This window comes from Chlorella variabilis (assembly GCF_000147415.1).
Source record: "Chlorella variabilis unplaced genomic scaffold CHLNCscaffold_17, whole genome shotgun sequence".
In the NCBI taxonomy this organism is placed as follows: domain Eukaryota; kingdom Viridiplantae; phylum Chlorophyta; class Trebouxiophyceae; order Chlorellales; family Chlorellaceae; genus Chlorella; species Chlorella variabilis.
The window spans coordinates 586,376-595,669 of record NW_005435071.1 but is presented as its reverse complement, the minus strand read 5'-3'; the positions used below and the strand labels follow the sequence as shown (position 1 = coordinate 595,669).

Genomic DNA, 9,294 nt, shown 5'->3' with positions numbered 1-9,294 from the left:
AGAAAGCGTGAGGGCAGGGGAGAAGCGAAGCAAGCGCCATGCGCCAGCCTCAGCCCCGATCCACTGCGTTGTGCAAACCCATACACGCGTGCATGTATGTGTGTTGCACACGCCAGGCACGTGCACCACGAGCACCGCACCACCCGCCGCCGCCATCCGGCTGCGCGCCTGCAGGTTGGGCGCGCTGCTGCTGAGCCGCCCCGTGGCGGTGCTGGTCTGGTGCCAGCAGCAGTGCACGCGGGGCCAGCCGCCGCCGCCGGGGCGTGCCGCCGCGTACGCGTCAGCAGACTCGAAGCCGGCAGCGGCTGCGCGGCACCAATCGGCCTCCACCCACTTTGAGGAGAAGTTCTGCGGGCAAGGCGCGGGAGGAAAGGATGGCAAAGGAGGGAAGAAAGCGCGGCGAGTGGGTACCAGCATAGCCGCCCAACCACACTCGCCCTGTCCTACAAACACAACACACACAACACTCCTCAGAGTGCCCCCACGGCCCTCACCCATCCACAGGCGCCTCCTCCAACCCCCATGCCCCCACCTGCAGCGCCCGGTACTCAAGAACCAGGCCGGGCAGCGGCGACAGCGGCCTCAGCGCCTCCAGCGCCTGCTCGTCGGTGCGAAGGTGGGTCTTGGCCGAGGAGCGGCCCCGGCCGGTGGGCGGCGGCAGCTGCAGCGGGGCGGGGCAGCCAGGCGAGGAGGCGGGGGTGGGTGGGCAGGCTGACAGCAGGTGCCGAGGGCTGGGTGAGAAAGCAGCCGCGCTGCCCGCCGTGCCGGCGTGCTGTCGCGCCGCCTGCTGCCCCAGGGAGGGGATGGGGCACCCCCCACCCACCCGCGCACACACCTTGAGCACGCTGTACAGCACCTCGGCCAGCTGCTGCGGGGAGGCTGGGTTGAAGGGGCGCCCCGCCAGCTCAGCACACTCCTCCTCTATGCGAGACATGTGGCTGCAGCGGCGGCAGGGTAGCAGGGAGGCAAGCTCGGGGAGCGACAGTGGTGAGGAGGAGGCGAGCGGTGAGGCAAGTGGCGGCTGAGAATGGGGAACCACCCACTAGGGCCCAGCCGCTGTGTATACACACCGCCGCCTGCCTGCCTGCCCCGCCAGCCTCAGGCTGCAGGCGGGGTGCAAAGGTGACGGCTACCTGCGCGCCACGCGGCCCGCCTCCCGCAGCAGCCACGGATCAAAGCCCAGCCCCGCGCCCTCCATCTGCGCCAGCAGCGCCGCCACCTGCGAGGCAGCAGAGGCGAGGAACGCAGAGGCGGCGCAAGGGGCGGTGTGTGGTGGTGGGGTGGGAGCGTGGGGGCGGGGATTGGGATTGCTTTCCAAAGCACGTGCAACACAGGTGGGCACGGAACAGGACAGATGCCGCTGCCCCTTGCTTCAGCCAGCCACTCAGCCACCGCCCGAGTTGCTGCTAGGGAAGCCTGCCTCGCCTGCATCTCCTGCTGCATCGTCTCGGGAGGGAGCTGCGCCTCGCTCAGCTGCACATGCAGGCGCTCGCCTAACGACACCGCCACCTCCAGCACCCGCCGCATCCGCTGCAGCGGCGAAACCGCACCGCCGCTGGCTGCGGCGGCGCCACTGACATTCCCGGCAGCACCACCAGGGGGCCCCACCGCAGCCCCCCAGGCTCCCGCGCCGGGACCCGCAGCATCCGGGCTGCCATCGCCGCCGCCGCTGCCGGCGGCGGCACCCGGTGTGCTGGCGCCAGCTGGCATGCCGCCCAGGTGGCGGCCCGCCAGCTCATGCAGCGAGTAGTCGCTTAGCTCCTTGTCGCTGCCCTGCAGAGGGGAGAAAAGCACGGAGCATTTACAGAGGAAGAACACAAAGGAAAGCACGACTCCGGCAGTGTGAGCTTTGCCTGAAAAGCTGGGAAATCGACCCCGCCTGCTTGAGGCACAAGCAAGCCGCCCACCTGCAGCAGCTGCGGCTCCAGCAGCCAGGCCAGCAGGCGGGGGTCCACAAGCGCCAGGCGGTGCGGCGCAGGCAGCGCCACCCGCGCCTCGCCCAGCAGGCGCAGCAGGCCTGCAGGGCGCGCATGGGCGGGGCAGGGCAGGCCGGCAGGCGAGTGGGCAGGAGGGTGGGCGCCAGTCAGAGTGAGGCCGGTGGCCCATGGCCGTTCAGAATTGCCCCAACACCAGCACGTCTCCCTTTTGTTCTCCCGACAGCCGCGCCCACCCTGCATGTTGAAAGCGAGGATGGCGCCTCCCTCCGGATTGGCCACCAGCTGCGCCGCCAGGTCGCGGCCCTGTGTGGCTGCCTCCTCTGCCACCTCGTGCCCGCCAAAGGTGCCGGCAGCCAGGGGCATGAAATACATGGTGGGCCCAGGGGCGCCGCCGCCGCTCAGCTCGTCCACAGCGATCGGCAGCAGGCAGAGGCCGACGAGGCGGCTGCCGCCCGCGGCCCCGCCATCGGTGGCAGCGGGCCCAGCGGCCTGCGCCGCCGCGCTGGCCTCGGCGCCTGCAGCAACGGCGGCTGGCGCCCCTGCCTTGCCCTTGCCGCTGCCGCGCGGCTTCTTGCCGCTGCTGCCCGCTGCCGGAGCCGAGGCAGCCGCCTTGATGCTGCGCCGCTGCTCCTTTGTCAGAGGCTCGAGGGTGCTGTGGAACTGGCTGCCGCTGCCGTCGACAAGCAACAGCCCGATGCTGCAGGCCAAAAGGGCGGCGAAAGTGGCAGCATGGCGCACAAGGCAGCAAGGGCGGCTGCAGGCTCTTGTGCGAAGGCGGCACAGCAGAGGCGAGTCGGCAGCGCCCGAAGGCGCCAGCTCAGCACTGCCAGCTCAGCACCCAAACCTGCAGGAGGGCGCCTTCTGCATGTCGCTCGCAAAGCGGGAGAAGCCCAGTGGGGATGTGCAGTCCACCACGCACGACCAGGGCCCAATCTCCAGAAACTCCCTTGCCAGCAGCGCCTTGCCAGCAGCTGAAGCACCGCCGCCGCTGGCCGCCGCCGACCCCCCTGATGGTAGGGCAGCGGCGGGCGCCTTGCGGAGCCGCTTGGCTGCCAGCCACGCCTCCCTCTGCGCCGCTCCGTCCTCGAAATCGGAGCCGTCGCTGCCTGCCGCCCCTGCTGCGGCTGCCGCTGGCGCCGCACGAGGCAGGCTGCCTGCCTTGGCCTGCACCGCCTTGCTTTTCTTCTGGGGCTGCTTGCCTGCTTGGTTGGAGGGCTGAAGAGCGCCGGGAGTCTTCTGCCAGGCTGATGCCTCTGCATCCAGGCAAAAGCGCCGCACACAACAAGCCAGCATGTGTTCAGCATGCAGCACGGGGCACTGGCTGGCATGTGGGCAGCCGCATGTGCATCCCATGCCCACTGGATGTGCCGGGCATAGTGCCGGGCATAGAGAAATGAAGAAGGCCAGGCAGCCAGCCCCCTGGGCCCAGGCCAGGCCTTACCAGGCAGCTCCGGCTCAGGAGCGACAAACTTGCCGGCGCTGACCAGCACCGCCTGCCTCAGCTTGGGCGCAGGGGCGGCCGCCGCGGGCACCTGCTCCCACCCTGCCGCTGGCTGCGCTGACGGTGGCGCAGGGAAAGGCACGCTCTCCTGCCAGCCCTGCTGGGCCGCCTGCTGCTGCTGCTGCTGCACAGGCGGCCGCTGCAGGGCGGTGCCGCTGCCAGGGGCTGCCTGGTACGCCTGCTGCTGCTGTGATGCCAGCTGCTGCTGCTGCTGCTGAAGGCTTGGTTGCTGCTGCTCCTGCTGCTGCCACTGGTGCTGCTGCTCCTGCCACTGCTGCCGGCGGGGCTGTGCTGCAGGGTGCTGCGCATGGTGGCGCCGCTGGCGCTGCGCCAGGCGGGCCTGTTGGCTGCCGCCGCCAGCGTGCCGGTCGTCATGCCACGCACGAACCACCGCATCCAGCGGGGCGCTGTGCATGCCGTGCTGCGCCACAAAGTGGAACAGCTCAGCGGCAGTGGGCCCCGCATGCCAGCTGTCGGGCTCGTCGCACACAGCGCCCCCGCCGGCACCAGATGCGAGCGCGCCGCCGCCCATGCTGCCGGCCTCGCTACGCTGCACACCGGGCGGCGGCGGCGGCGGCGCCTGCGCCCGCGCCTGCCTCATCCCTCCGCTGCCGCTGGGCATGCCGTGCTGAGGTGGGCGCAACGGCCCGGGGAGGTGGCTGGCCTGCTGCTGGGCGGAACGGATCCCAAGAGGGTGAACTGCAAACCGGGAGCATCGACAAGGAACAATCACGGCAGCCCACCGACAACAGAAGCAGGCCTCTGCACGACCAGCCTGGTACCGGCCTGGGTACCGGCCTGTTCTCGCGAGCAGGGTAAAAGCGTGGTACCAGCACCGCTCACCGATGGGATGCCTGGCGGGCGCCGCTGCCGGCGGCGGCTGTTCCTGCTGTGCGCCTGGCGCTGGCGGCGGGCTGTTGCTGCCCGCTCGGACCATCGACGGGTGGTCCACTGCTAGCACGTCCCATGCCGGCCCGAACCCAGCAGCAGCAGCCTGCTGCATGCCAGGCGGCGGGGCCTGCCAGGGTGCTGCCACTGGCGGCACCAATGGCTGCGCATGCATGCTGGGGGCTGCAGGATGCACGTGCCAGGCACCGCCGCCCTCTGATGCTGCTGGTGCAGCGGCGCCGGCTGCGGGAGCACTCAGGCCAGGCGGCCTGCTGCCCCAGCTGCTACCACCGCCCGGCCGGTCGCCCGGCCGGCTGCCCCAGCTGCCAGCGGGGCCACCGCCGCCGTTGCCCCGGGGTTGGCACACAGGCACATCGGCTGGAGCGGCCGCCCAGCCAGGTGGGTGCTGGTGAGGCGCAGAGCCGCCTGACGAGTGCTGGGCGGCACCCTGGTGGGTGCTGCTGGATGGAAAGGCGCCCCACTTGGAGGCCCTGCAGCGTAACACATACCAGCCGCCTCAGCGCGCAATAGCGGTTGCATGGCCAAGGCAGCTGCATCGGCCAGATGTGCCCTCGGCGGTTGAGCGCCCGCTCACACACCTGGGCTGGTGTGGCGCGGCAATCAGGCGGGCGACCCCTGCGGCCGCTGCCGTCGCCATCTGGCTGGCCGACAGGATTGGTGCTGCTGCAGCCGGAGCGACGCTGCCTGCTGGGGCCTGGCGCAGCCAGCGCGCTGCGGCGTCCTGCGGCAGAGCGGGTGGGAGCATCGGCGGCGGCGGCAGCGGGTTGAACGGTTTCCCCTGGGCATTGAGCGGCTGCGCTTGCTCTTACGAGGCTGCACACGCCCCGCCGGCATCCGCAGGCACTCACGGGGGCTGGGGGCCGGGCGGAGGTGAGCCACAGCCTCAGCATCGCCTCTCCCTCCATCCCATGCGCGTAAGAGAGGTTACAGGCGAACGTTGGGTCGCTCAGGGGATTGAAAGCGGGCCGAAGGAGGGAGCACGAATGCTGGCCTGCGTTGCCTGCTGCGCCTTGAAGAACCCATTCAACCGATATATCAGCCAGCGGGCTTTCATTGATCAACCTTAGCCTTTACAAACCCCCTCCGGGCCCTCCCCGCTGCACACCTCACTGGGCAGGGCTCCCTGCACCGCCCGCCCTCGTCCTGATGACGCCCTCCCAACAGCTGGGCAAGGTGCCCACGTGGTTAAGGCCGCTGTGGGATTGGGAGGTCGCCCCCTTGGGTCCTCAGCAGCCTCCCGCCCGCTTGACGCCACCGCCGCCCCACGCCGCCGCCACCGTCTGCCAAACTTCGTTGTTGCCGCCTGTGCAGGTGACCCACGTCATCTTCGACATGGATGGGCTGCTTTTAGACACAGAGGGCATGTACACGGTGGTGCAGCAGCGGCTGGCGCAGAAGTTTGGAAAGGAGTTCACCTGGGCCCTAAAGGCACGCATGATGGGCCTCAAGGTGCGCCGCTCTGCCCCAGCATGGCCATGCAGCATCGCATGCACCATGTAGCATCGCTGCCGGCACGGCCGGGGCCTGCAGATGCCTGCGGGACGGCGGCGCCGCAGCCTGCCCTGGCGATGGCATCCGTACGGTGGCAGGCGCACCGCGGCGCCTCCGTTAGCCGCAGCAGCCCGGGAAACCCCCCGCCCCAACACCCCAGCCTGCCTGCCCACCTGCCCGCCTGCCTGCCTGCCTGCATGCTGCTTCCCGCGCAGGCCATAGAGGCGGCTCGGGTGCTGGTGGATGAGCTCGAGCTGCAGGGCCAGCTGACTCCCGAGCAGTTCCTGGCAGACAGGGAGGAGGCGCTGGATGAGATGTTCCCCACCGCGCAGCTGCTGCCAGGCGCGGGTGAGCGCCGCCGCTGCCTCACGCTCGGCTGGTGTGCTGTTGCCACCTCGCCTCGACACGCACATGCGGCGGCAAGCACTCGAGCAGCAGCAGCAGGAGGAGTAGCGGTGTGGCTGCCCGCTGGCCGCTGACGCCGCATTGCAAGCCCTGGCCGCTGCCTTCCGGGCTGCTTGCCCTGCCGCAGAGCGCCTGCTGCGCCACCTGGCGGCCTGCGGGGTGCCCATGTGCCTGGCCACCTCCTCCCACCTTCGCCACTTCACCCTGAAGACCACGCTGCATGGGGAGCTGTTTGAGCTGTTCAATCACAGAGTGACAGGTGGGCGTGGGGAAGGAAGAAGGGAAGGCTTGGGCCTGTTCCCTATCCCAAGCCAGGAAGGGAAAGAGTTGGCAGCGGTTCCCTGGGATGGCTGCTTTGGCTGCAGAGCACGCTGCGCACGAGCACCCTAGCACTCTGTTCCTTGCCTGCCACCCCCCTGCTGCCGCCGCTGCAGGCGACCAGATCAGCAGCGGGAAGCCCGCGCCAGACATCTTCCTGCACGCCGCCGGCCTGTGGCAGCCGGCGCCCGACCCCAGCTGCTGCCTGGTGCTGGAGGACGCTCCCAGCGGGGTGGCGGCGGCCAAGGCAGCCGGCATGTGAGCACAACCGCCAACCCTGCCGCTGCTGCCGCCGCTGCTGCTGCTGCGCAGCTGGTTGCTTGCAGCCCGTCGTGTGGCCAGCGGTCGGCTGCTGAAGCACCTGGCAAAGCAACGTGGCCAACCGTGCCGGGGGGGGGCTCCCCACCTCACTTGCCTTGCTGCCGTGGGTGTGGTGCAGGCGGTGCGTGATGGTGCCGGATCCAAACCTGGACCGCGCGCTGTGCGGCGGCGCGGACCTTGTTCTGGATAGCCTGGAGCAGTTTCAGCCACAGGCATGGGGCCTGCCGCCGTTCCCCGCCGAACGATACTCAACACCGAGCATTGCAATTGAGTAATTCGCCTGTTCTTGTATTTGTGTTTGCACCAAGAATTGCACACCCCACATAGCTGGGAGTGACTGATGAGTCGAATGGGGACCGAGAAGGCAGGGAGCCAGCTGCCCATCTCGGCACATGTGGGTTCTTCGATCTTGAACTTGCAGCTTTAGGATGGAGGTGCAGGGGTATGCCGCAGAATCAGTTGGTGGCCCTGCCTGGCTGCGTGCCGCCGCCTCAGCACAGCTTCCACGCGGCTCCGGGGTAGGCCGTGGACTGCACGCAGCGGGCGCAGCAGGCTCAGCAGGGGCAGCTGCGCTAACACAGAAGGCGCCATGGCAGCTCGCATGTTGCCACGTCGGTCGCCAGCTGGGGGTGCGGGCCAGCTGTGCAGGGGAGGGCGTGCTGACCTGGAGGGAAGCCAGGCAGGTGGCGGGGCTCTGAACATAGCAGAGGCTGCAGGAGGGGAGGCATGGGTGTGGGCATGGTTGGTGTAATGCGAGGGGTGTGGAGGTGGGGGTGATGGTGGTGGTGGGGCAGGCCACACGACGGCTGGGCGGAGGGCTGGCAGGCCAGCGCCTCTCGAATGCTCAACACAATGGGTGGGCTGCCCGTCCATAGGCAGGCAGATCGCGTGTTGCCCAGCAGGCAGCGCCAGCTGGGCATCAGGGCAGCACCAGGCTCTGCTCTGCTCACCTGACGGGCAGCAGGAAGTTGGAATCGATGCGCCGCGCGCACCCGGCCTGCCCCGTCTGCACCCCGCCGCTGCGGCCGGTGGTGGTGCAGGCGCAGCCGCCGGTCAGCTGGGAGGCCAGGTCGGAGCCGGACAGGAGGCCGGTGGTGCCTGCGGTGCAGGTGGGCGGTACAAAAAGCGGTAAAATGTATCGGTGAAGCACGACGTTCAAGGCCAAAGGAGTCGAGCAATCTGGAAGGCAAGGGAGAGCCGAGCAGTTGAGGACGGGAGCTGAGGGGGCACAGGCGCATGGCGCTCGCATGGGCAAGCAGCTTACCGACGGCGGGCTGCGGGGTGAAAGTGGGGAGCGGCGGCGTCGGGGAGGGCGGCGGCGGAGGTGAAGGGGCACGCGCAGCCGGCGATGGCGGCGGCGCCGACGGCTGCACGGCTGGCAGCTGGGGCACCGGGGCGGGCGGTGGGGAGGGCGCCGGCGGTGGGGGAGGGGTGGGCGAGGGAGTCGGAGGCGGTGGGGAGGGGGAAGGCGGCGGTGCGGGGCGCGGAGGAGGTGAGGGAGGTAGAGGGGTGGGACTGCAGTGGGCAGTGGGAGGAGACAGCAGTACGAGCGGTGGAATGTGGGCAGACAGCAGTACGAGCGGTGGAATGTGGGCAGACTCCAGCCTTGCTTCCTCCACGTGCGTGCCGTGCTCTCAGCTCAGCAGCAGGCAGCGGGATTTGCCTTCGGAGCCAGCTGCCAATGCAACAACCTCACCTTGGAGGGGGAGGCGAGGGGGCAGGCGCAGGCGGCAGGCGCACAGGGAGAGCTGCAGGCGCCAGGGCAGGCACCGCCTCTGGCCTGGGCGGCAGAGCAGTCCTCACAGCTTCAGGCCTGGGGGGCAGAGCGGTCGTCACGGCTTCAGGCCTGGGAGGCAGAGCGGTCCTCGCAGCTTCAGGCCAGGGGGGAAGCGCGGTCGTCACTGCTTCAGGGCTAGAGGCTGGAGATGGCACCTCGGCCCGCGGCGGCGCAGCGGGCAGAGGCGCATCCACGGGAGCTATGGCCGCCTCTGCGGCTGGCGCGGTGGCGACTGCCGCCTCTGCAGCACAAAGCAGGGGCAGGCGGGCACCATTAGAGGACTTCACTGCCAATCGATGCTCCTGGTCCCGCAGCTGCCTGCCCGCACTTGCCCCAGCCCCTGCCTGAGCCAGGCGGCCTGTGGCCGCTGCCCATCCTCGCCCAGAGGAGCACACCAGCCACACTCCCTTGTTTAATCATCATCATTAACTAAAATAAATTACTCGAAACTAAATCCCGCCCCCACGACAGCCCCGCCCCACCCGCCGGGAGCGCCACGAAGCCGGCGGCGATGTGGATGACTCCGGTGGATGCCAGCAGGTCGGGCAGCACGGGGCCGGCGGAGCCCACCAGCGTCTGGCCTGCGGCGCGGGACAGCAAGAGCGGTACACGACGTGCACAGAAAGGAGTATGGC

At 69.6% G+C, this 9,294-nt stretch overlaps 3 protein-coding genes across 3 annotated transcripts in view; 1 reads left to right on the top strand and 2 right to left on the bottom strand.

Moving 5' to 3' along the window:
• The window catches only part of CHLNCDRAFT_136747 (hypothetical protein), a gene marked incomplete at both ends in the record, with an annotated part of 5,509 nt that extends 1,470 nt beyond the window's left edge, over positions 1–4,039 (bottom strand). Inside the window, 9 exons of the mRNA XM_005845512.1 lie at positions 121–348; positions 533–661; positions 836–938; positions 1,134–1,219; positions 1,393–1,773; positions 1,908–2,017; positions 2,171–2,634; positions 2,782–3,190; positions 3,379–4,039. Coding sequence (XP_005845574.1) covers positions 121–348; positions 533–661; positions 836–938; positions 1,134–1,219; positions 1,393–1,773; positions 1,908–2,017; positions 2,171–2,634; positions 2,782–3,190; positions 3,379–4,039 — 2,571 coding nt within the window. The remainder of the gene's footprint in view (positions 1–120; positions 349–532; positions 662–835; positions 939–1,133; positions 1,220–1,392; positions 1,774–1,907; positions 2,018–2,170; positions 2,635–2,781; positions 3,191–3,378) is intronic.
• A 1,640-nt stretch (positions 4,040–5,679) lies between these two features.
• On the top strand, positions 5,680–7,157 carry GPP1 (hypothetical protein; the record flags this gene model as incomplete). The annotated part of the gene is made up of 5 exons (XM_005845612.1): positions 5,680–5,796; positions 6,054–6,186; positions 6,371–6,508; positions 6,678–6,819; positions 7,001–7,157. The coding sequence occupies 5 exons, from the start codon at positions 5,680–5,682 to the stop codon at positions 7,155–7,157; spliced, it is 687 nt and encodes a 228-aa protein (XP_005845674.1).
• A 216-nt stretch (positions 7,158–7,373) lies between these two features.
• CHLNCDRAFT_136745 (hypothetical protein) overlaps positions 7,374–9,294 on the bottom strand; it is a gene marked incomplete at both ends in the record, with an annotated part of 3,842 nt that continues 1,921 nt past the window's right edge. Inside the window, 6 exons of the mRNA XM_005845511.1 lie at positions 7,374–7,412; positions 7,547–7,592; positions 7,833–7,980; positions 8,274–8,397; positions 8,815–8,900; positions 9,142–9,240. Coding sequence (XP_005845573.1) covers positions 7,374–7,412; positions 7,547–7,592; positions 7,833–7,980; positions 8,274–8,397; positions 8,815–8,900; positions 9,142–9,240 — 542 coding nt within the window. The remainder of the gene's footprint in view (positions 7,413–7,546; positions 7,593–7,832; positions 7,981–8,273; positions 8,398–8,814; positions 8,901–9,141; positions 9,241–9,294) is intronic.